This window comes from Biomphalaria glabrata, chromosome 5 (genome assembly GCF_947242115.1).
Source record: "Biomphalaria glabrata chromosome 5, xgBioGlab47.1, whole genome shotgun sequence".
NCBI lineage: Eukaryota > Metazoa > Mollusca > Gastropoda > Planorbidae > Biomphalaria > Biomphalaria glabrata.
Window position 1 is genome coordinate 41,523,099 of NC_074715.1, and position 27,145 is coordinate 41,550,243.

Sequence of the window (27,145 nt, forward strand, 5' to 3'; positions counted from 1 at the left end):
TCAAATGATCCGCCAGCAAAAGAAACAGAGATGGAATATTTATCTTGATAAATAAAAGGGGAATTCTCTAGATCTACATGAATTTTAAAGGACAGCATATATTATTGAAAACTAGATTAATTCTTTCTGGACGTTAGGTTGAATATGGCAGATTTTTTCAAATCAGCTTTGGGTGGAATTATGGGCACTGGTAGTGCACAATCTCGAGAAGTGAATGATTTTGTGGGTCAGATTGTTGAGCTTGGCAACCAGAAACTGAGAGTCAAACGCCTCATAGCAGAAGGTGAATAACATAGATCTACATAAATCTAGATCTAAATTATTCTTTAAAAAATTAGTAAAACAAAACGAGTTACTAACTCTCCTGATTTCCATTTTTTTTATTTCTTAAAACCTAATCAGAATACTAGAGACTAGTAAAAAAAAAAAAATAGATGTAGTTCTACTAAACTGACTAGTCACTAAAAGTAAAGTGTCTAAAGTTAAAGTATTACAAGATAGATCTATCATCTACTACTACTAGATCTAGTTTTAGAATTCAAGATCTTGTCAATATTGATATATATATGTCATGATGTTGACAGAATCTATTTATAATCTATCTAGATTCAAGTCTAGTGAGTCACTCTAAAGTCTTACCAAAACCTAGCCTATCCCTTAGTGGCTTAGTCTGTTGAACCGTTGGGGCACCATGCAAGATTTGTCGACCGTCTTTTCTCTTAAGTCTACCCAAGCCATCATATGTCAATGACATTTTTATATAAATATTCAGTATTCTAGTATGAATTATAAAAATTTAGGTTCTTCTAATTCTAGATACTTATATTATCTATTCTAGTCCATCTAGATTCATTCTAGATCTAGATCTAGAATGTTGATGATAGTACATATATATATATATATACATATATATCTAGTGTCAATCTAGTCAATCTATCATTTAGTCTAAGTCAATGGATTGCTGACAATTTTGAAATAAAAAAACAACAACAAATGTTTTAGATCTAGATTCTAGGAATAGTGAGAAAATAAATAAAAACTATCTTTAATATCAGTCGGAAATAAAATGAAAATGTCTATTAGATAAACTCACTTATTAGACATGATTGGACAATGAAATGATTTGTTGCTTAGTATCCCTATAATGAGTCCCCCTTTCAGACCATGCAATCTATAGAGCAGATATGTTGTAAAGGTCATATCTTTCTATGGTTGACAGTTGATGAGGTGTCATGTGGCCAGCACAATGACCAACATCCTTTAATTTCCCCATCTTAGGTCAGGTACCCATTAGTATTAGAGTTCAGTTGACTCAAGGGTGTCCTGTAAATCCCCTTAGTATTCTTATAGTTGAATAATAAAAACAGTAAATTTTTTAAGTTTGATTGGGATCAGAAACAATTCACTGACAATTTTTTTCTAGTGCAAAGTAAGCAGACATCCAATTTATCATAAGAGACAAAGCACTAAGAAAGTATCTATATAATTTTTGAATTTCTTCGATTTCCTTTAACAAAGCTTTTAAGACAGATATGACATTCAGTTTCATTGTTCCTTTTCTCCATATTCACCATCTTTCTTGTAAAAGATATCACATCAAGGTAATTGGTCAGACCAGTTGAGCCTGTTCCTGGTATCATTGTCTTTGTTCCACTTCTAACCTATTTTACTCTTGTTACTGCAGCAATTTTCTTGTAGATATATATAGAGGTTTCCATGCTGCAGTAGGCAGTCAGTAAACAGATTCTTTTACTTGAACTACATCAGAAATATCCCCTCTCCTCAGTAAGTGGTTTATGCCCGATCATCTAGTTAGACCAGTTGTACTTAGTCAAACATTATTTCTCCCTTTTTTGTCTACATTAGTTTTTTACGTTACATTTTTTTCTTGTTTAACAAGTAGCCATTTTTTCCAAGATGACTTTTAGTGGATGGTGGAGAGAGGCTGAATACATTTTTAATATATGTATACTAACCACTCTTCCCCTCCTTTTCAGTTAAACTCATGACAGATTGACCTCCTCATGCCTTGTGCCCTCACATCTCTTAATGACTTAATAGGCTGTTTACTGGTTAACCTTTAATGGCTATGGAGAGCCACTGTTAAAACTGTAAAATAATGTAAAGTAAATTGTTTTTCTTACACTTGAATAATTTATTAAATAATAATAATTAAAAACAAATATCCAGCTTAATTTACATATAATTTAACTATCCTCAACTTGATAAAGATAAAGATTTAATCTTGAATCTAGACTTAACTCCTTTTTTGTATCTAATAGATGAACTTAAGCTGAAACATTATCACCATATTATATTTAAAAAATTGCAAATCAGAATATTATCTTTATTATTTTTTAGGGCACTTAAGATCATTACATTGATGTCCACACATATTTTTCTACTATGTCAAAATGCATGGACACTAGCCATTTAGCTCAATGGTCAGCATTTATGCTAGGAAATAATGTATTGCCTTCTATCTATTAACCAAGTATGCAAGTTTTATTTAGCAAATGCATCATCAGGCTTAAAAATAGCACTTAGCCCTGACCTACCATTTTCTTCCAAAGGAGGGAAAAAAGGGAAAATTCCATCTATCTGTCAACTTTTACCTAGGTTGAATTTTTTTCTTGAAATAAAGGAAATAAAATATGCTAGAAGTATTAGTAGTTCTTCATGACTATGTAAATAAAGTGGTGTATACATGATAATAGGGTAAACGTGCTGTCCACCAAGTTTTTGGTCCATGATCCATACATTGTTCTACATCTCTGGGCAGGCCAATTTCATCATAAAATCATTCATTCATGACTTAGAATTTAGGCCAGCTATTTGGCTTCATTGTTGCAAATTGTTTATTTGGGAATACAAAAAGCACATTTTTTCACTTTCTTATTTCTGGTTTAATAATGGTTTGACCTTAGAAGAAAATGAAAATATAACTAGATTACATCAGCAATATTGGAAAAGAAGCTGGCATGTAATATAAAGTTAAGAATATTTCTGAGCTACATATTTTAGTACTGACATTTAATACCGGTATTAATTTAATGAATCTACTTTTGCTTATTTATCCATTGCCACTCTTTGATTTATTTCCCTTCTCTGTTTAGTATTTTTGGTTTACATGTCACTACATCTCATACTGTCTTAAATATATAGAGGCTAATGAAAGCATGGATTATAAATATTCTTTTAAAAAAGTACTAAATTAGAAGTTAAAATACTTATGTGTACACTTAAAATATTTCATGTCTTAACTTACTAAACAAAGTGACCCCAAAAGCCCAAAATTGAACATAACTAGTTTCGATGCTTTTTTGTTTACTAAGGTGTCCTAAATCATGTGTCTATGAGAAGTAAGGCATTTAGTTTGCATTTATCATTTTTAAAGTTCTCCAGAGATGTCTACAAGAAGTAAAGATAGTAAAGTTTCCCTTTCAGACCTTGTGATCTACAGGCAGATGTTGTAAATGTCATCTGTTTATATGGCCCATGGTTAAAGAGGGTGTCATGTGTCTAGCACAACAACCAACTGCCTTTTGTCAGGTACCAATTAGAGCTGGCCGGACTAAGATCCCAAAATTAAAAATCTTAGTCTTCACCAGGATTCGAACCCGGACCCCTCGGTTTGAAACCCAAGTGCTTTACCACCAATCCACCCCACCTCCATTAGTAAGGAATTAAGTTTGTATTTAATTTTGTTTAACTTCTCCAGAAAGGGATACGGGAAGTAATCTGTATGTTTAAATGCCTTATATTGATGACCATAAAAATTGTTTAAACACTCTCTAAACAAATATGCTCTTAGTCTAAACATATACTTGTTGTTAACTTAAAATTTAAATAGTAAAGTAAGTTTTTCCTTTCAGACCATGTGATCTTTAGGGCAGATGATGTAAAGGTCATGTGTTTTTTGTGGCCCACAAATACCAACTGCCTTTACTTTTCCCCAAGTAATGTCAGGTATTCATTAGGGCTAGGTGGACTCAGAGGCACCCAAAAAATCACAAAATTCAAAATCCTAGTCTTCATCAACCAAGATTCAAACCCAGGACCCCCAGTTTGGAAGTCAATGTTTTCTGTACAACAGCTGTGTTGGCATCAAATACCTCCATGTCTCTTTTTGCTGTCTATATCTGTCCTCATTGGTAGCTTTTCTGTGAGTTTCAATTGTATGTGTGTCGGTCCTTTTGTAAGAATTTCCTTCCTATTTTGAAAGTCAGTTGCTGCCTGATGTTCTTTTCTATGCCAACACAGCTGTTGTACAGAAAACATTGTTTCAAGTCTTGCCTCCTTTTGCTCATAGTGAAGCACAGGAACCTTTTTGGAATCATCCTACAACTTCAATATTATATGCTTTTAAATTTCCATTGGCAGATTATGTAGGTCTTTCATTATATGATTGTGAAATTAATGGTATACTGAATTCTATATTGTCTTTAGACAATGCCACTTTTACTCCCATTAAGTAATGTCATTTATCCAGTAGAGCTAAAAAAAAATTTTTATGAAACTGTCTTCAAATCTCAAATTCTGAATAAAAATTGCAATCTCCCCCAAAAATGAAACCCACTACATTTAAATTGGCAGAAATAAATAAAAATATTAAAACTATATATTTAGAATATTAAAAATAAATCACAAACAAGATATATATATATATTTAGATATATCATGGGCATAGCCAGGATTTTTTTTTGGGGGGGGGGCACCATATGTGTGTGTAGGCATAATTAATCTTTATTAAATTCTGATCCTTCATTTTTTTGAAAGATGTTCATTGTAACCTAGGATAGGTTCTTCCTGGAGTGAGTGGAAAAACACTCTGTCCTTGCCAGCAAAAGGGTCTGGAGCTGTGAGCTCCCCCAGTGGGGTTCGAGGTGGATCCCCCCTGCCAGGCACCATTTCCAGAATTTAAAAAAAAATGCATATTCAGAGGTATATAAAGTGTTATGGCTCTTCTGCCGTGTTAAATACAAACAATGAAATAAACAGAAGGTAACCTTCAAGTAAATCAGGAACAACGGCAAAATGCCAAACAATCAATATAAGTAGTCCACGCTAGTATCAAACAATCATAAATACTTTAATACTTAAGAAGGGATCCGTCCAATGTCTTTCAGTAAAGCCGTATATCTATTATTTGTTATTTTTACTGTTCCACACAAAGCGTTTTGTTTGTAGCATAACTTAGAGCGTTCTTATTTTTTAAAGATCTGTCACGTCACTTGTCGCTAAGTAAAACTTTCCCCTTATTCCCAAGACAAATACTAAATTCTAATCATGTCATAACAACAGTGCATTTTCCTGCTATTAAAAATTTTAGTTCAAAAACCTAATATGCTATTCTTGCTTACTTAGGACTTAGATCCTCCCTCGCTGTTCGGTGTATTGGGCAGCAAGCTGTCTCCACAAAAATCTGTCACTGGCAATGTCTGAAGCCACTTCCCACCTGGTGTCCACTGCTCTGAGGTCCTCCATGAAAGTGTGTCTCTAAGTTATACTAGGGTGTCCTTTTTTCCACTTTCCTCGTAATGGCCTCCATGTCATTGCAACTCTTGGTATGCGTAGTTCATTTTGTCAGAGAACATGTCCTGCAAACCTCATGCAACGCTCTGTCACAACCTCACTAAGTGGTCGACTCCCAGTTCGGCATAGGATTTCCTTGATTGAGACCCGATCTCTATAACTGACTCCTGAAATCCGTTTTAGCCATCTTGTTGAGCCACATTGAGTCTTTTATCAATTTGGCAGATGACTTTCATGCTATTCAATGCACTTTATTAATGGAGCCGAGCGACTGGTAGAAATGTGTTACCTCTCTTGGCCACGCTCTTGGAATTTGGTGACTGTAAAACCCCCCTTGGCTGCGCTGGGGCAAGTGATGGTTAAATATTAAAATCTCAACTAAAAAAAAAAAATCAAAGCAAAAAGTCAGTTACAAAATTCCGCCCCCCCCCCTCCTGTGGGGGAGGGGGAAGGGAATTTCATTTCAGGGGGGATTTGAACCCCCAAGAACCCCCACCCCCAACTACACCCATGATATATATATAAACACCAAATACCGTTACTAAAAACATTGTCAAAAATGATGGCCTCAAACACCTTCCAGTTTTTAGTGTATCAGAAGCAAATAAAATCATCAAATACCAACTCAATTGTAGAATAAATATTTAGTTTTCTGGAAAGCTTATTTACATTTTCAAAAAAAAGAAAACAATAAGTACAGTACAAAATCCTGAACATAAACCACAACAAAAATAATATAGGTCTTAACAGGTGAAAATAAAATGCTGTAAGTTACAAAGCAACAAACTGTAGTAAACAGAGAATTTCAAATGTACAAATATTGGAGAAAAAAAAATAGAGGGTAGTCAAGTCCAGAATAGACCTCCAAAGATTGACAGCAGACCATGGAGTGTGACATTTTTATACTTAAACCCCATCTTCCATAAGAAACACAGGATAATGTTGAAAAAAAAAAAATCTAAACTTGTGATAAAAATAAGCAGCAATAGTTATGAGGGAGAACTCTGCTTTTCTGACCTTGTTCTTAGTTTTATTCATTTTACACAGTTATAATTTTAAAACTTTTGTATAATTGTAAATTGTATATATATATATATATTGTGTCTAAGCTCTTTTTCTATATATTTTAAAAAGTATTTTATTTGAGAAACAAAATCTTTATACCATTTACAAATAAAATTGGTTTGTAAGTTAAAAAAAAAAAAAAAAGATGGGACAATTTGATTGAGGTCAGAGAATGCTATTTTTGTTGCCTGTGAAACACAAAAGTCCAGTATTTTCAACACTCCCACACTCACCACACAGTGGAGCCAGCCAATGTCACTAGAGAGGCAGCAAATATTGAATTATTGATTGGTATGCTAGCACACACTCTACTACAAGCCTTTCTTGGCTAGCCGGTGAAGAATTCATCTTGTGTTTCCTCTAAACAAGTTTTACTTGAATCCTTTGGCTACTAGCTCACTGTACTTTAGTATTCCATTTTTAATGAGCAGTAGACTTAATTATATACATGAAACTAATCTTTGAGGAATTCCAATTTCTATCAATCTATTATGTTGCTTTGAATATAAATTACATGTGTTACTACAGTTACATGTGTTACTACAGTGGGAAATGGAATTTTACATTTTTCTGAAATTCTTTTATTTTCCTTGAACAGTGAAAATGTATTTCTGTTGTTTTGCTCTTTAGGTGGTTTTGCGTATGTATTTGTTGCTCAGGACACAGCTACTGGAAAAGAGTATGCTTTAAAGGTAAAAATACTAGTTATATATATATTTCAGTTTTATAAATATATTGTCTGTGTTTTTTTTAAATATATTTTTCTGTGAGCTGCATCAATTGTTCAACAGATCATCTCCTTGATTGTACAATTGCTCTTAATCATTATTATTGTAATATTTTTTTTTACTGGACCTTTTTTAATAGTATAAATGTACATAATAAAATGTTTCTAATATGTTTAAATTAAGTAAAATGTGGAAAAGTTCAATGATAACTGGCTCATAATAGCAATGTGCTTCATAGCATAATTTGTCTGTACAGTTGCATTTGCTATCAAATAGACATGTGCTGGCTATTATCATTATCTCCTACAAGGTATAAGGGAATAAAAAAAGTGTGTTATCTCAACTACTTAACATACCTGTTACTTTTTTAACAAGTAAATGAATGTGTATATTAGTTTTCATTAGTAGTGTGTTTTGAGATAGCAAGAAATGATCTTATCATATTAGTTATCTTTAATCTGTTACAGTTTTAATATTTCTGTTTTATGATAGCGCCTGCTGGCTAATGATGAAGAAAAAAATAAAGCAGTTTTGGAAGAGATCAAATATTTGGTAGGCATTTGATTGTTTTAGTATATTATTTTGTGTTTGTAGAGGTTAGAAAAAATCTAGTAAGTAAATGTAGTAAGCTGAAATGTATTTGTTTCAATTAACAGTAAAGCATCAATCATAATGTATAATTATAAACAGTATTTACACTTAGGTATTTCGATTCATGTAATCTTATTTTTCATACATTTCATTTGTGTTTAAATTTTGCATCCATACTTTCAATGTATTCTTAATATTTTATTATAAAAAATATAGTAATTGGACTAAAATGAAATATGTTTTCATTAATCAATTTATTTTAAAACTTAAACTATCTTATACAGTGTGTGCCTGCATCTTTCTTTTTTTTTTTAATATATACTTTTGATGACTTTTTAAAATGTTATTATTGTTGAATAAAAAATTGACAATCAATATTATTTTTTAATTTTCAAACATAATTATGAAATAATATTGTTAGCGGTAAACAAAATAAAATGTGCTACTCATAGACTATAAAAGGAAAACGTTTAATGTTGTTTTAATGTTTTGCTTAAAAACATGCAGTACTGTTGGTCTAATCAAAATTTAATAAATAATTTTTATTGTATACCATTCAGTAAAAAAATAATTTAATCATGTAAAATATCACTTTCCTATAGGAAATTTGTGTTCGTCTTCAGTTTGTTTCTCTTTTTTGAGTAAACGATTTATCAACATAAAACATAAAATGGTATTTTTAAATTATTGTTAACAGAAAAAGCTATCAGGACATCCAAATATCATCCAGTTTATCTCAGCAGCTGCTATTGGTGCTGACCAGTCCGATCATGGCCAGTCTGAATATTTACTGTTGACAGAGCTTTGTTCAGGTCAGTGACTTGAAACCAATATATTAATTTATTCAAGATTTGACTGAATCATTTTAGAGATATTCTATAAGTAGCATATTTTTTTCTGTAGGTGGGCAGCTAGTGGATGAGCTAAATCGAAGAGGTCATCCATTGCCCTTTGATCAAGTGTTGCGTGTGTTCTATCAGACTTGTAGAGCTGTGCATCATATGCACAATCAGAATCCACCTGTTGTTCATAGAGATTTAAAGGTAATCTATTTATATCTTGGTATTGTACAACTTGTAGGTCAAACTTTGAGACTTTGATCATCTTAAAATGTGTTGCTATTTGTCTTATGATAGCAATTGGATATGATAAGGCATTATCATTGAAACTAAATTAAGCAAGAGTGCATGATTTCAGATGGAAATGCAAACCCAGCTAAACCTTACATATTTTGTAAGAAAGAAAGAGTTATAAACTCCCATATGTTTTTGTGATATGAGCTATTAGCTTCAGCAGTAGCTCTCCTTTGGTCTGAATGCATATGCCACCATTTTTAAAAGATTACTTCAGAGATCTCTTTTGGAAACCTATAGCTGCCAGGTTTTTCCTAGGCCAGTAAGTGTAAGCCGTAAGCTGACATCTGAGCTGGTCTTTAAAAAATTTCAGGGGGGTGGGGGTTGTCATTGTTACACTGTCCACCTTTAAGCTTGCCAAAAAAGAAGATTAGCAACAATAAATATTGCCCCTATACTGTAATTTCCCTAACAGAGCACAGGGGAAAAAAAAGATTTGTGAGTACCACTGCCTGTTAGATATGTCTTTTTAGTGAAAGGCAAAGATAGATTATACCAAGCTGCATCTGAAAGTGATAGGAACGGGCTGCTAGCATTAGCCAGATGGCTATGAATTAAAGAAGATATTACTATATAAATGCATTTATGTATGCATTAACTTTGACCTCCAAAGAGTACTAAAAGCTTAAGTTGCATATTGTAAAATTTTTGTAAAATGTGAATTTAAATTTCCATCCTTCATAAAAAAGTTTATATTATCTTGTTCTTATCTTATAAAATACAGACATTAATTCAAAAAAAGAAGATGATTGCATCCTATGCGTGTCACTAGTTATGCATGTTAATCAATGACTTAAACTCTGCCAAGTCATGCTCTAATAGCTCTAGAGAAGAAGGAGTATTTGTCCTAGCATATGGACTGGTCTCTAGTTTCCTGGGTCAGATTTTTCTCCTTTTTTAAATAGGGGAGTGACGTTAGTTTCTTTCCAGTCCATTGGAACTCTGCCTTAAGAGATGCTTGAAAAAGTATTTTAAACACTGGTGCTAGCTTATTGCTTCGTTGTTTGAGTAATCTGGTATACAATCAGGTCCAGATGCATTATTCGGTTTTATGTTTGCTAATAGTTTTTGGATCCCCTTTTCTTGTACTTCTATATCTCCTATGTTGTTGACACTTGGTTCAAATTAAGTAATATGTCTTTGAGATTAGATATTCATTGCAGAAGAATCTTCAAACACAACTGTAGCCTATATTTGAACATGTTTTAATCCCACAACTTACAGCTCTACTAGAATAGTGAATAATCCTTTTAGCAAGCAAATTTAAATTACTGCAATTAAAAAGCACATCATGTATGTTATAAAAAAAAAAAAATAGAAAAAAAACGGTGATGAACACAACTATCTCAAACAGGCTGAAAATTTGCTGCTCAGTTCCCAAGGTGTCATTAAACTGTGTGATTTTGGTAGTGCTACAACACAGACTCATAACCCAGACAGTTCTTGGTCAGCTATTCAAAGAAGTTTAGTGGAAGATGAGGTAGCTACAAATAAAAAAAACAAAAAAGCATATGTTATATTTAATTCTTATTTTAATGAATTTATTATCTTTAAAAAAATAAAATTCTAACTTAAGTTACTGTATAGCAATTATATTTTATTAAATCAAAAAAATTGTGTTGTTATATTTGGTTCTTTATCAGTAAAAACTGTATAAACTTGTATAAATTTACAGATCACTAAAAATACTACGCCCATGTACAGGGCACCTGAGATGCTTGACTTGTACCAGAACTATCCAATAAATCAAGCCTGTGATATATGGGTCAGTAGGATCAGAAAATGTTGTTTTAACATGTATCGTTCTTAGAACATTAAATGACATACTTACTCAATACTCTCTGTTTTGTTTTCAGGCTTTAGGTTGTTTGTTGTTTAAATTGTGTTTCTACATACATCCATTTGAAGATTCTGCCAAACTTCGTATCATCAATGCCAATTATGTTATACCAGAGTCTGACACAGAGTTTGAATTACTGCATGACCTCATTCGTAAGCTAGTCTTAATAAAATGCTAATTCATTTAGATTAGAATTTTTGGTTGCAGTAAATGTGTATTTTATACATTTTTTATTTTACATTGTGTCTATTTGTATAATATTTCTATGTATATACTGTCAATAAAACATTTATTCCAAGATTTCTTTCTGCTTTTTCAACAGGGGGCATGCTGAATGTGAATCCTGAAGATCGTCCACTTATAAGTGATATATTAGAAAGATTGCAAGAAATTGCTCAAGCCAAAGACATTAATCTAAAAGAGCCTCTCAGATTCCAAACAATGTCTCAAAATTTTAACCAAGGTGAATTAAAAACAATAATTCTATTAATAATTATATGGTCTAAAAAATTTATGTTCACAAGAAACTAAATCTAAAAAAAAACAAACCCTATGTTTGCAACTTTGTATAAACTTGGGTTGATTTAATATATTTTACCCACTTTTTTGTTGTAAGCTAGTTGTTTGTTTTTTTAAATAATATTTTAGAGCAATAAATATTGGAAAGAAAAATGATTGTAAACATAGTTGCCTTTAGATAGATTTGGAAAAAATTCTGTGTAAGAGTTCTGATTGAATTGAAATTCGAAGTTGTTTCTTTGGGTTTAGTAGCTTTGAAACCATTAGTATTACCTGTTTTTTTTTAAATGTAGATCAGATGCAGAAAACAACTAATAATTTCTTTTTTATTCCATTAAAACAAATACTTAAGGTAAAACTTGCATAGCTTATTCCCTTTATTACTTTTTGTAGATTTGTTCAAGCTAATGTAATTATCATTTTCAGCTTCATCATATCGGAAGACTTACATATTCTTCCATAGGTCTTTATTACACACCTGACAAATTGTGTAATAGTAAGGCCATGCTTTTCACCTTTGAATTATGTTTGTTGTTTACAATCAATAAATATTATAAACATCGTCATTGTATGATTTTAGACAATGGTGATACTAGAAGATCAGGGAGTAACAATTCCTCAAATAATCCTGGATATGAAAGTAATTTTGGTGTTGGATCAGCTGCAGGATCTCTGTTTAGCTCACTTAAAGGCGGTGCTGGCAGTATGCTTAGAAATATCAAGGATGCGTCTAGTAAAGTTATGGAAACTGTGTCAAAGTAAGTTTTTAATAACATGTTTATGCACACATTCATTTTAATTGTGATATCTTTTCTAAAAACTATGTGTGTTAGGTTTATACAAAAAAATCTTTTTTTTCTTTAAGCTAAGGCAACAAAAAAAATTAATGTCTTGTTTATTGTATTGACTAATCGAATATTTATTTAAATTTAAATACTATTTATTAATTAACATGATTTTCATGACTTGACTTCGTGATTTTTCTGCCCAAGGTTGATGGTTTTCCATAATTGGCAATCTTTGGGCTGTTTTTTATCAACCTTAAAAAAAGGATTTTCCAAACTTAAATAAAAGTATTTTGACAGAAGCTTATCATTAGTGATTATTATAACAAAATAGAAAATAATGATAAATGAAAAAAATATGACAGTACTAAACTGGTTCACTTTTTATTTTGCATGTGTATGTGATTTTCCTTTTTGTGTGTGTCTCATTAGTTGCATGGTTTGTAATCATAGAAAAATAAACACACAGTAATATTAGTACAATATCATCAACAATATCATGTTTCTTCCCACAGCACTATGAATAAAACAGACTTGGATATATCTTACATTACTTCCAGAATAATTGGTTAGTATTCAGTTAATGAATTGCAGTTGTATTTAGTTTTGAATGTTCTTGCTCTCATTTACGCCTAGAATGTTACTAATAACCATTTCTCGTTCTTCTTACCAGTTATGCCTTATCCTGCTGAAGGTGTAGAATCTGCATTTAAAAACAGCATTGATGAAGTTCGAGCTTATTTAGAATCCAAGCACAGAGGCTCTTATGCTGTATATAACTTAAGCCAAAGAAGTTATAGAGTGGCTAAATTTGAAAACAGAGTAAGTTTTAATGTCACTATTTGAATATAAGGAGCATTTGATTAGCAGCAAAGTTTAAAGTTTAATTTGGCATAATTTATAAATAACACAAAGCCTTGGGGGGGGGGGGGGGGGGGAGAGCTTGCGTCACAATAATAATTGAATACTTGCAAATTTAATAAGTTGAATAATGTTTGATTTCTGAAGGTCTCAGAATGTGGATGGGCAACTAAGAAAGCCCCACCATTGAACAATCTGTTTGCCATTTGTAAAAACATGCACTTGTGGCTACGCCAGAAACCTCGAAATGTTTGTGTTGTGCATTGTCTAGTAAGTGAAATAAGGTTAAGGTATAAAGAAACAGGTTTTAGGAAGAATGTATATATATATATATTCATAGTTAAGTGATTTACAATAGAATTTAAATAATGTTATGTTAATAATAATACAAATGTTGCTTTTTTTTTTTTTAACTTAGGATGGAAAAGCTAATTCTGCTTGTATAGTAGGTGCTTTTCTAGTGTTCTGTCGACTTTTTGAAAATGCTTCAGGTGCAATGCATTTATTCACTGCTAGACGTTCTCAGCCAGGCATATGTCCTTCTCAGAAAAGGTTTTTATTCTTAATGTCTTAATTATATTACAGATCTGATGGCAACATTGTATCATGTATCAGAAATGTCAATTAAGTTGATGTATTACATAGGCTACATTATTGATTGACTTAGAAGTATTCTTACAAACGAAATCAAAACTTAGGTTTGATGAAATTATTAAATTATACATTCTATAACAATTTCTTGTTGAAACAGATACATTGACTACATTGGTCAGATGGTGTCTGATACTCCTTGTCTACCACACTCCAAACCAGTTCAGTTGAAGTCTATCACATTGCGGCCTCTCCCTTTGTTTAATAAAATGAAGTGAGTCTAGTGCTCTTAGTTTTTAGATATTTTTTTTTTAATTGGCTTCTTAACCTAGTATGAAATTCCTTTTGTACGGCTAGAATTTTGACTTAGGTTTTAGAAGGAAGTTCCTTAGTCTTATGTGTACTATATTTTTTTGTTTAGCTTTTGTTATAGCACTTTGTATCAATGTTTAAATTTATCATTTGTGTGTGTGTGTTTTATCCATTAGGAGGTTAATCTTTTATATTGTCATTTTTAATTATGTTTCAGGAATGGTTGCACACCTTTTGTAGAAGTATATATTGGTGAGGACAGACTCATGTCAGGATCTCAAGAGTATGAAAAAATGAGGTGACATTGAATTTGATAAACATATTTGATGTTAATGAATATCTGAACACTCCATCCCTGTATACTATACTTTTTTTTATCATGTTTGTATGTTTATGTTATCCTATGTATAATTTAAAAAAAAGGGACAATGAAAAAAAAAGAATTCAGATAACCACAAAAGCTATGCTGTTGAGCCAATAATCATAACATTTACTTTTTGTTGAGCCAATAATCATAACATTTACTTTAATACAAATATTTAATGTACGCATCCATTAACAGGCAGTTCACACTTGAAGATGGTAGAGCAACACTACCTTTGAATATATCAGTAACTGGTGATGTGACTCTCATTGTCTACCATGCACGGTCAACATTTGGTGGAAAAATTCAAGGCAAAGTGAGTTATGGTTTTCTTGAAACAAAAATATGTTATATGATATTTGATAGCTTTGAGTATGTGTGTGTTTTTTAGCGGCCCCCGTAAGGGGAAAAAGCCGCTATTAGGTTTGTGCAAAATGTCCGTCTGTCCGTCTGTCCGTCTGTCACACTCAGATCTCGAAAACTAGAAGAGATATGAAAAATATTATTTCATCATTAAATCCGGCTTGAAAAGTTTAGGTGCAACGGCTACTTTTGGTTTTCTAAAAGCAAACCGTTTAATTTATAAAATTAATTATGCAAGCGATTTTTTCATAAAAATACACCAATTCTAAAACAATTACGTAAATGTAAGGGAGGCAATGTTACAATATGCTAACAAAGATGGACAATTTTTGTGTATTTTCAGTATCACTAAGTCAAATGTATTTTTAAAATGTACAGGAAATGTTTACAACAAATACAAATAATAGTTAAAGACGTTTTTTCTGGTCAACTAGCTGCTAAAATTAAAAGAAAACATTTCTGTTTGTTTATAAAGGCTAATAATGCACTTTGTATGTAAATATCACGCACATTTTTTTAAATGGACTTTTTATGCAGCGATTTTCGTGCAGTAGCGTAACGTCGCAACATGATCAGGTGCTAAACCAATTCCTTAAACTTTTTTTAAAAATCAGATTTTATTTATTTTTTGTTTAGTGCCCCCATCCGAATAAAAGAAGCTTATTTTTGTGCGTTTTGTCTGTTGGTCGGTCTGTCCGTCACGATTAGATTTAAAAAACTAGAACTCTAAAAGCTATTGAAAATCTGATTTACCCTTTAATGTTCCTCCCATAACATCTCAATAGTTTTAAGTATCTAAAATTGATTGTTCCGGATTTTTTTTTGCAAAACTAATCAACGCCAACAAATGTTTGTTTGCTCTTCTAACTTATATTACATTCAATTTCCATGCTTAAACGTTGCAAAAACACATTATCAATAATATGTTGTTCCGTTTTTTATGTAAATAGCATATTAATGCTAAATCATAATCTCTATACTGACTTATATTTCATTAAGTGTAAAAATGTTCCGGATATTGTTTTATAAAACATGAATTATGCCTAATGATTGTTTGAAATCGCATAAGGCTTTTAAAAAAAGTAATTTACTAGAATTGATTACTGAAAATTACTTTTTAGACATTTAATTTTCTTGTAAAACATAACATAGAAGTTTTGTAATCGATAAAGAAAGTTCCGGATTTTGTTTCTTACAAATCGTCGCCAGAAATTTCCGAATTTATTTAAAAATCTACTAACGCCAAATAATTGTTTGAACTCCCTCTTCTAATTAATAAACAAATAATCTTCTCATTTACGAAATAATGTTTTTACGGATTTTTATGAAAAATATTTTAACTCACTACTCTCTTACAGTACATTTAACTTTCTACCTTAAACATTAAAAAATCTAATTATCGTTAATATTATGTTCCGATTTTTAAGGAAAACAGAATCCAAACACCAAAGTAAGGTATGAAAATCTCTCCACGTGGCTGTAGTACATCTAATTTTTATACGAGACCATCCAAAAAATTTAATTAACGGTATTACATTTATCTGAAATTCTCTTTTTCTTTTACTATTTATACAAACATCCGGAACAATCTATTATATAAACTTTTCAATTGTGTTCATACCTAAAAATTATTGCGATGTTTTGAAACGTAAAATAAAGGTTAATCAATTTTTAATAACTTTTAGTTGTTTTTTTATATCAAGATAACGGACAGACCGACTGACAGACAAAACGCAAAAACAATGTGGCTTTGATCCTTTTTAAATAATATCTATTAGAACTCAGTGCACCAATGTCTATGAACCCTCGTTAAATATCTCGTGTAAATAAAGACATTTTTTTTTTATGGTACCGGTACTAGCCTATTGTGAGGTAATGGATTTTTTTTTCTTTGACGTCATATGAATGGACTCTTTAAATGTAATGTTAAAAGAACGCACTCGGTGCACCAATGTCTATTAACCCTCGAAAAAATTGCTTGTATTAATGAAAACATATTTTAGTCTAACTAAGCCGTGTGACGTAGTGTTTTTTTTTTCCTTTGACGTCACATGGAATGAATTCTTTAAATGAAATGCTAAAAGAACGCACTCGGTGCACCAATGTCTATGAACACTCGAGAAATGGCTAGTGTTGATAAAGGTGATTTTTAGTCTAGCTAGGCCTTGTGACGTAATGTTTTTTTTTCCTTTGACGTCATATGGAATGAATTCTTTAAATGAAATGCTAAAAGAACGCACTCGGTGCACCAATGTCTATGAATACTCGATAAAAGGCTCGTAATGATGAAGGCGATTTTTATTCTAGCTAGGCTGTGTGACGTAGTGTTTTTTTTCCTTTGACGTCATATGGAATGAATTCTTTAAATGAAATGCTTAAAGAACGCACTCGGTGCACCAAAGTCTATGAACACTCGATAAATGGCTCTTATAGATGAAGGCGATTTTTAGTCTAGCTAGGCCGTGTGACGTAGTGTTTTTTTTTCCCTCTGACGTTATATGGAATTAATTCTTCAAATGAAATGAAAAAAGAACTCGGTATAGTAATGTTTATTGAGCCTCGTTATGTGACTCGCGTTTAAAAAAGGAATGATATCTTGATTTAGATCTAATCTAGATTTTTTAAACTAGATCTAGATTTTTATTACAGTATATCTAGATCTGGATTTATATTCTAATTAAAATTATTTTAGAGTCTAGATCTAGAATTTCTAGATCTAGTTTACACTAAAATAGACTAGATTAAGATGTAGAATTTCAATTTCTAAACTTAAAGTGTAAAAATAAGTGTAGATTTTCATTTCCAAACGTTTTGATCAATATTGTAATGTTTTAATATACTAAAACTAATCTACTATTTTTTATTAAATTTAAATTTAAATTTACGGCAAATGAATCTTTGAAACATTATTACTTTTGACCATCGGATGGCTGCCTGGTCGTGCGGTTTGCGCGCTGGACTGTCGTTCAGATTTATGGATGGCCCAGGGTTCAAACCCTGCCCGCTCCCATCCCCCGTCGTCCTGCGGGAGGTTTGGACTAGGAAGTAATTATCTTCAACTCTGAAGGAACATCCGAAACGTGTAAAACATTTTACATCAAAATTAAATCACCTCTTGAATATTATTTGCGAATATGCAGATCCGACAGGGATCCGACTTCGACGGGGGCCGCCTCTGAGTTTGTGTAACACAAACTCTCTTTGTAATCTTGTTTTGTTTACTTTCATTAAGTGAATATTTCTTTACTAAAAATGTGCTGGTGTGATTGCTAGCATAAACTATTTCCAAATATTCCATGACCACATTAGTTTATTCTAAACCTGCAGGGTGGACCCCTAGATTTCAAAATGCAAAATATTTGTTTCACTTATTGTTTTGTAAAACATGATTGGGAGAATAAGTAGGCTATAACTGTTTGTGAAGAGTAAATTATGTACTGTTGTCCAGTTATGTTGTGACTTTCCATTCTCCAGATTACATCAATGAAAATATTCCAAGTACAGTTTCACACTGGATTTATTCCTGATGGAACTTCAGAGATTCAATTTAATCAGTAAGTGGAATAATTTTTTGAGTATTTAGCTGAGTGATATAAACTGCTTAGCTGTTTGACTAAGGGTCTGAGGTTAAATTTTTTTTGAAGACTGCATTTTAACCATATAGATTTTATGTCAGCTTCTAACAGATTTTTGAGATCTAAAAGACCCTGCTTAACTTCTAAAATGTCTTCTTCTTATCATATTTTCTTGTCTTATTTTTCACCCCTTACCCCATCTCTATTCACCTTTACTCCTTTATACCCTTGAATTTATATTTATAGAGGGAAATCTTGGAGGGTGATTAATAAACATCAAACATTTTATTGAGTAAATAAAATAGATTTAGGTATAGATCAAATCTTTAAAGTTTTCTATTGAGATAATTTAAAGTCTAAGTTCTACTTACAACTAGAATTTATAGACCAAACAAAATATATTATGTAGACCTCAACCTTTATTTCTGTATTAAAAATAAAAAAGTACTCATGCAGAGCCCCAACTCTAAGCTCTTTCTGCATTTACAGCTGATAAATTACTTTCTCCTGGGATCTACTTAGCTCATTTCAGCAGAAAGAATGTAGATGAAATAAAGTCTAATGGAGTGACGGGAAGGGCCTATACTTTTTTAGTGTGAGATACATTCAAGGCACACATAGCACACATAATCATTAACGTCAATAGAATGCTTGTATGGTTCTTCTTACTTGCTAAAAGTTCAATGGGTAGATTTGCATTGACAGATACTTGTTGAAATGTCTTGTGCTAGAGAACATTTTAATTGATATTTTTGCAAATGCTCTAATGGAAAAGCTGTATCCTTCTTGTAAGGGGAAAAGACATGTATTATAGTTTTTAACATTGTTGGGCTTAATTTTTTTAATATCCTTTTATTTTATCAGTACTCAAATTTAGAGTAATGCAAATACGTAAATTTTTTGTCCTTTGAATAAAATTACTGCACTAGACATGTTGAGAAACACTGAGGTAACCCACCAATGATATTTTTAAAACTCCTGGGTGTCTATAAGTAATAACATTTATAATTCAGCTCTTGTTGAAACAAAATAATTGTTGAGCTTTTCATTCACTAAAATAATAATCTATAAAATATATTGTGCATCTTAGTAATGATGGTAAATAACAAAATTCATACAAAGTGTTTGATAGTTTTGCTATGCATATTTACAGATATGAATTGGATCAACTAGACACAGCTGATAAGTATCCAGACATGTTTACAGCTATCATCTCGTTGGCTGTATTGCCTAATGAGAAAAGTCCAACTGAAAAGAAACCATGGGAAAACTTTCCAATTGATAAGCTTACCCCTAAAATTTTGTTTTCTTCGAAAGAAGAAATTCATCAAACCTTTTCAGAATTTGGTAAGAACCCATTGAATAAAATTTTTATAGCATTTGAATAATTGTTATGTAATTTAAACATTAAAAATTAAATCCATTTTATATTACAGGCATTTCTGATCGTGCTAAAACAAGAATAAGTCGAGCTTCTAGTTTTGATTTAGAATCATCAGATTCTCCAACTACACCAGTTAAGCAAGTCAAACCACAAGAGAACAAAGTTGATCCCATTAAAGTATCAGCTAATGGTCGTCCTGTTGGCAAGAGCAATTTTTTTAGCACATTAACTTGGCAAGAGGATGGAACAGAAGCCCCTCCAGCACAGCCTACTGAATCTGAACTGGGCTTGCTGCACAACCAGTCAGATGATGAAGATGATACTTTGAAAAGCTTCTCTCAGTCCAGAAGCACTAAAGAAGGTTCAGAAGTACCAGCAGGTTATGAAACAATCAACGAAGCACCAAGAGCTAATGCAGACATTGTTGACTTCTTCACTGATGAAATCAGGAATGAAGACTCAGCACCGAAACAGGCTGAAGTAGTTGATCTTCTGAACATGGGCTCAGCTGGGGAGAGGGTACAGACCATTGGGAATCAGATGGACCTATTAAATATTGCCAATGACCCTTCCAATGTGGACTTGCTAAGTGGGCACACATCAGTTCCTGCTTCCAGTTCAACTGGGCCAGACTTGCTTGGCTTGTCAAGCTCTAATGATAACTTTGATCCCTTCCAACAATTCTCGGCTGTTCCTTCTTCTAAGCCTGACCTTATGACATCTAATACACCAGCAGCCAATGATGTGTTTGACCCGTTTCAGAAATTTTCAAACAGTTTTCAGGCCCCTGCTGCCACCCCTGCACCAGCTACATCACAGCAAAGCAAATCTAAGGCTGATGATGACTTTTTTGCATTTATAGAAGATACACAAAGTAGCTCTAATAAAGACCCTGAGCCAGATCTAATGACTGGCTGGAATGCCAAAGACCTTAAAAATTTTTCTGGTGTTTCCAAATCCCCAACACACAACTTGACTCCAGGTGTCAGTGGAATGCACAAAAGTGCTAGTACTGGTTCAGCAATGAACTTTGGTAGCATGATGCAAGATCAAACAGGTAGAAATTCACCATTGTCTGGCATGGGAATGATGGGAAGTGGAATGGGACCAGTTCCTAAACAAGATCCATTTGCTGACTTAGGTAAATACATGTAGATCTACTATTTTTTTTTTAGATACTTTTATACTTTACTCTTTTTTATTTTAAGTATTTTTTATTTTGCTTGTATAGGATCTGAAATTTAAGATTTGAAGGTACATCTGTAAATTTTTTTTTTTATTTTTTTTTTTTTAGATTTTCTTAACTACTACTACATTTTTTAAATTTATTCAGAAATATCCCATTGTTAATTGTTGATAGGAAATCTAGGTGCTAAGAGTTCATTTAAAGGATCCAATCCATCATTTTCACAAAAACAACAGCCGTCTGCAATGGGAGCGATGTCAGGAATGTCTGCAGGTGACCTTAAGTTAGCTGTTTAGCTCAATCTGTTAGTGATGAATTTGTACTAACAGCACAGTAATTTTGTTTAGGATTGACTAAATTGTATTTCTGTACCTTGACAAATTATGGACTGAGATTTGTCCTCCAAGTCTATGAACCTCTATGTTAAAAAGAACACGAGAGTTGACTTATTTCTGTGGTATTGGGACTTTCATTAGGCTAATCCATTCACTTTTTCCAATTCTAAGGCACTCTACTTCTTATCTGCAAGTCCTTGCAAGCCCAGAACACTAGTCCCAATCTATTAACCATTGCCTTATCTTTCACTTTCTACTTTTGGTATCATCATATCAAACATTTTGTCTTTAGGTACAGAAAAAAATGCCATTATAATAAAGATGTGTATGCCTTTTTTTTAGATATATTTTACATGTCCTTGATCACTGATGAGCCATTCCTAGCCCTAGTCCAGTCTATAGCAGACAGGAAGATCTATGAGATACTCTGCTCTCACTACATACTCTCTCTTTCTCATGTTATTTTAATACTCAGAACATATGTGCATAAAAAACAATGTCTATCCTCAGATCAATAAAAAACAAACTAGTTACACACAGCAACCACCACATCCAAACCTTGAATCTCTGCACTCTTAAGTCACACACTTCCTATCAGAATTCATATACTCACCTTATATACCGCCCTTACTATTCAAGTAAACTGTTTATCAGGATCTCACCCCTTTCATAAGACCCCCCCCCCCCCCCCCCCAATGGTCAACTTCACAATAACTAGGTACTGTAAAACAAAATTTATCCCCAACTTAATAATTCACAAATATGGTTTGTTAGAGTGAACACTGATATATAAAACATTTGTAAAATTGATTAATAAGTTTCAGTAACATACACTAGGTTAGGTATTAGTCATATTATCTAGTAAAATTATTAAGAAAGTATAAACTTATTGTTTTGGAAAGAAATCTTCTTTCAATCACTTATTTGTGTAACATCAAGTAACTCTTTTGATAAAAAAATTATATCTAATATATATTGTTAATTCTTTATAAAAAAACCTGGGTTGACATACTATATTCTAACTTAGCATTGCTGACTTCCATATCATTTTTACATCGCAATTACATGTCTATAAAAATACATCTACAAACTTTTTTTCCATGACATGTTTAGCAGGACTTCAGCCCAGACCTGCTTTTCAAAGCCCTGCAGCTCAACCACCAAGGCCCCAGCAACAACAGTCACCTCAACTCAGGCCTCAGCAGCCACAAGCATTTTCTAAACCAAACTACTCAAGCAGTGTCATTGGTGATAGAGAAGACAGGAGCGCACGCAAGAACTTTGGTATATATATATATATATATATATTCATTTGATAACATTTTATTTGTAACTTGTTACTGAACTTGTATAATTTAGCATTAAAGTTTTGGTTTTATTTTCATAAGTATCCTAACTAGGCACTGAAAATGCTGTAATCAATTGTAATAATTGTTAAATTACTTTTTACATTGTTTCTCTTTGAAGGTCCCAAGCCAAAGGTTACTGCTGACACATTCAATGATTTATTAGGAGAACATCAGTTTAGTAGCCGCAAGGATGAACCAAAGACACTTGGTGACATGAAGAAAAAACAGATGGCAGAAGAAATGGATCCTATAAAACTAAAAGTAAAACCCCTTATTACCATTTATCTGTTGAAAGTACAGAATCTTTCTTTTTTTTACAAAGCTTAAATCAACTCAATCTGTCTGTCTGTATGATAAAAAGTTTATACATGTTATTTCTCCCACACACAATCTCGGATTAAGCTGAAATTGTGCACAATTATTTCTTTTATCTGACAACACAAGAATTAATTAAAAAAAAAAATTAACCAATTAGTTAATCAACTATTGGTAATTAATAATTTTATTTGGTATCTTGAACCATGTGATGGTATACGTGAATTAGTCCCCTTGAAGAATCTTGAGCCCTGAGTGAACATTTTTTTCGGTGCATCATGTAAACATTCACCAAAATACCCCCTTGTCCCCTCCCCCTTTCACAACTGGTTCTGACTGGATCATAGTTCGTTGAGAAAGCTAAAGGCGAAACAAAAACAATTGGTAAAAATATTTCTATCGCACAGATTTATATATCTAGGTCAATCTTACATACTGATCTAAACCAATTGATACAATTACACTTAATATAAGCTTTGTTGTTTTTTTAAAGTATTTTTTATGTTTTTCTTGTTTAAATGTTATGTTTATCTGTTGAGCTAATTGATGATATATGTAATTCTTTAGTTTTGCTTAAACATAAATCTATGATTGTGTCAGGTCATGGAGTGGACAAAAGGCAAAGAAAAAAATATTCGAGCTCTTCTATGTTCACTTGGATCAGTTTTATGGGATGGTGAGGCTAGATGGCAACCAATAGGAATGCACCAGCTTGTTACCCCAGATCAAGTGAAGAAAGTCTATAGAAAAGCTGTCTTATCTGTTCACCCTGATAAGGTATCTAGATTATATTACTTAATCAGCTTTGAACAGTCACTACATTTTGAAATATAAAAAGAAAGTTTCTCAAGCAAATTTTTGTTTGGCTACACAGTAACACCATCCTGTGGGATACTCCCTTTACTCTTTTTCTCTAGAAATATGATTAAGCTTATTCAGCAAGGAGTTAAAAGAAGATATAAAATTAAGTGCTAAGTAATTAATTGGACATCTATTTGTAGAAAACAATGCCTTAAGACATTAATACACTTTGTAAAAAAATAATTTCTACCTGGTTGTAGTAATGTCAAAGCTGATCATCAGAATGCATCTGGCAGACATTGAATTTTTCTTTTAAGCAGAATTTCTTCTTAGCATATTATTAACCTTACATTAAACCACTTTAATAACCTGATTATCAAAATTTAAAAGAATTCACTTACCTAAAAGGCTATGTGTAGGTCCTAAAACAATGGATGGCTGCCTGGTCGTGTGGTTTGTGCGCTGGACTGTCGTTCGGATTTATCGATGGTTGAGGGTTCAAATCCTGCCCGCTCCCATCCCCCATCGTCCTGCGTGAGGTTTGGACTAGGAAGTAAACTATCTTCAACTCTGAAGGAACATCCGAAACATGTAAAACATTTTACAAACAAACATTTTACAAACAAACAAAAAATAAATAAACCATTGTTATAGTTCATCAAAACATTGTTTGCTTTTCTACCATATTCTGTGACTTTAATATTTCAGTTGACAGATGATCCCAACCAGCCTCTAGCTAAGCTTATCTTTATGGAACTCAATGATGCCTGGGCCAAATTTGAAGAGGAAGGTTGCAAGGCGTTGTACTAATTTCCACCTGTTAGATTTGTACAGATGATATGCAAAATGTATGCAAATATTGCTTTTATATAATAAAAAAGGACCTACTTGTTCTGTAGTTAGAGAGTAAATTATTAATTATACTATGTAGATCATAGCCTTATTTAGGGTTCTAATCTTTTTTTTTTTCAATTCAGTACAATTTATCATGTGTTCTGTATTTTTACAACAGATAATGTCATTTTTCTTTAAAACTGGTTAGCTAGTACAATTGAACTTGTGACCATTAGATCCATCTATTTGTTATATTTATTGAATTGCTCTTCCCGTGACCAAATTTGTTCACATTTAGCCAAGCTTTGATGTATGTTATTTTGAAGAAGATTAATTTTTCTTTTCTTGTTCAATGGAAACAAAGTCTTGTACTGGAGAAAGTATGGAGATTTGGAATGCGTTTTCATTGTTTTTATTTGTTATTTTATTTGTCATGGATGTTCATTGAAACTCAGTAATTTGCCAATTGTCCTACTTTGTGCTGAATCTGTTTAAAAATAAACAGTACAACAAAGCATTTTATTTGATTGAAATATTTCTTTTGTTCTACGATCATAAATAATATGTCACTTTCATCGACCATTTTTTTTCTCTGTTACAAAATGTCATCTGTTTGCTGGATTTGTTAGTTCTAGATTGTGAATTCAGACTGTGACTTACTTGTTTGCTGATAATAAACATTCTGTGATAACATTGACTGTAATCTTTGAATGTTAGCAACTCAAAATTATATATAAGGAAGAAACACACAAAAAAACAACAAAAAAACTCTCATTGTTCAACAATGTTCTCTTTTTTTTAAATATTGGGGGGACCATATGTATTGTATTCCATTTATTTATAAACCTATTGAAAGTTAAATTGTACTTAATATCATCTACTCTTAACAATTTTACTTAAAAGTTGTTTTTTTCTACTTTGTAGCAAAGACATTTCTAATTTTGTTTAATTTCATATATCATTCCAATTTTTTAAAATTCAAAATCTCCATTCCCCATATACAATACTAAAACTTAGTATATTAAAGAGCAAATTTTAATGTTAATATATTGTGCGCATTTGTTTTTATTATTAAAGACAATTACTAAATGCCAATAAAAAATGTTTTATTCAAAAACATAAAGTTTGGTGAAGGCATTCTATTTCAGCATGTTAGCTAGGATATACTTTCATGGTTTCTAAAGTTATAAAAACTTTCTGACCCATAATTTACTAATAGGATATATTGAACTCATACACTGGCTGTAGTAAGTAGTTAACTATTATCAGCATTTGACCTTTTGTTTAAATTGTCAGGGCATATCTTTCAATAAGGTCCATTGTGACTTAAAATTTCTTGCGCTTGTGAAATAGCATGTCTTAAGAGCTAGCAGGGTTATGTATGCTAGATTTTCACTACTATACAGACCCTTAAATAATAATTTATTTCAATTTTTTTTTTTCTTGACATAAAGTATGACTGCAATTTAAGATATACAAAAATGAAGGATTGGTAGAACATTCTTCCCATGCTACTAAAAATTCCTTAAGTGTTACCATCGTAGTTTGCTTGTAACTATATTTTAATAATCAATATGGCTTGCATTGTTTTAAGAACTTCCAAATTAAATGCTTTTTTGTTAACTAGTGATGAAGCATTTCTTGAATTGCCAGTAGAGTTTACTTATGAATGGGTAGTAATTTAAAGTGTGCATTAGCTGTAAGAGATGTTGAACTAGTATTCATTTTTTAATACAACTTTCTATAGAATGGAAACTAATATTCCATTTCTAATCAAATTGTTATTTCTGTTCTCTGAGCCTTATATCAATGAACTGCTACATAATACATAATATAACCTCCAGATGAGTAGAGACCAAACTCAGGCTGTTCTTGAAATGAACAGATTTTATGTTCCATAAGAGTCAGCAATATTAAACCAAGAACTTGTCTGGTTACAAACATTTGTTTTGTTGTAGTAACTGCCACTTGTCTTTACCAATAACATATATGATCTTATCATTTAGACACTACTTTAAAAAAAAAAAAAAAGACATAATATACAACTATATAGTTTTATCCTATATAACAAGTAACTATGTAGCATTAAACACAGAAGAATTGCTTAATGTGTATATAAAATGAAACTGGTTTAACAGAGTAAACTAAACAAAGTAGTGTTTAATAATTTAGGTATATCTCCACCTTTTTTTTTTTTAAATACAAATTGTTATACTATGTGTTCTAATTTTGTAAAAGATCATAATATCCATTGATAATTTTAAAAAGTCATGAACTTCAACACGTATTTTTCTCTTAAGGAATATGATTGAAATAGATAGAACAAAAAAAAAACTTATAGCTGTAAAATTCAACGGTTTAAATGCAGAAAGTGTAAACCAATCATTTTTACATCTCATTGATTCATTTTGAGTTGAAGAGCCTTGGTGTATGCTAGAGATATTTTAGTTTAGTCATTTTTAGATTCAATGTTGTACTTTAACATGATTGTTCAGAAAGTAGGAGCACTTTTTAATTTGCTTTAACATTTGGTCCTCCCAGCTCTGGAGGGTCTATTCAAATGTAACATTTTTGTCTATTTGTATATATGCATGTTCACAAGATGTGCAATAAATTATTGTGGGAATAGATATTAACAATTGTAAATAAATAGCTTATAGCCTATTGAACCAATAGTTG

General features: G+C 31.8%; 1 protein-coding gene across 3 annotated transcripts; it reads left to right on the top strand.

Annotated features, from left to right (window-relative positions):
- The first annotated feature begins 4 nt into the window (after window positions 1-4).
- LOC106063581 (cyclin-G-associated kinase-like) lies at window positions 5-27,135 on the top strand. 3 transcript variants are annotated; one of them, XM_013221986.2, is made up of 25 exons: window positions 5-283; window positions 7,231-7,292; window positions 7,821-7,880; window positions 8,617-8,731; window positions 8,823-8,962; window positions 10,407-10,532; window positions 10,728-10,817; window positions 10,909-11,044; window positions 11,215-11,355; window positions 11,992-12,169; window positions 12,712-12,764; window positions 12,870-13,018; window positions 13,205-13,327; window positions 13,476-13,609; window positions 13,809-13,922; window positions 14,178-14,258; window positions 14,523-14,640; window positions 18,162-18,241; window positions 19,416-19,609; window positions 19,699-20,787; window positions 21,007-21,105; window positions 22,281-22,451; window positions 22,635-22,777; window positions 23,432-23,608; window positions 24,341-27,135. In XM_013221986.2, the coding sequence occupies exons 1-25, from the start codon at window positions 145-147 to the stop codon at window positions 24,440-24,442; spliced, it is 4,014 nt and encodes a 1,337-aa protein (XP_013077440.2). In that variant the 5' UTR covers window positions 5-144; the 3' UTR covers window positions 24,443-27,135. The 3 variants fall into 3 exon arrangements, with proteins under 3 accessions (XP_013077440.2, XP_013077441.2, XP_055884595.1); XM_013221987.2 differs by having other exon boundaries at window positions 22,284-22,451; XM_056028620.1 differs by lacking the exon at window positions 21,007-21,105.
- The last annotated feature ends 10 nt before the right edge of the window (window positions 27,136-27,145 follow it).

Coding starts and splice junctions, on each gene's coding strand:
- LOC106063581 (XM_013221986.2), top strand. CDS start 145: ATGGCAGATTTTTTCAAATCAGCTTTGGGTGGAATTATGGGCACTGGT. Junction 10,818..10,908: donor ATCAAGCCTGTGATATATGG/GTCAGTAGGATC, acceptor TTTTGTTTTCAG/GCTTTAGGTTGTTTGTTGTT. Junction 19,610..19,698: donor TCAAACCTTTTCAGAATTTG/GTAAGAACCCAT, acceptor TTTATATTACAG/GCATTTCTGATCGTGCTAAA.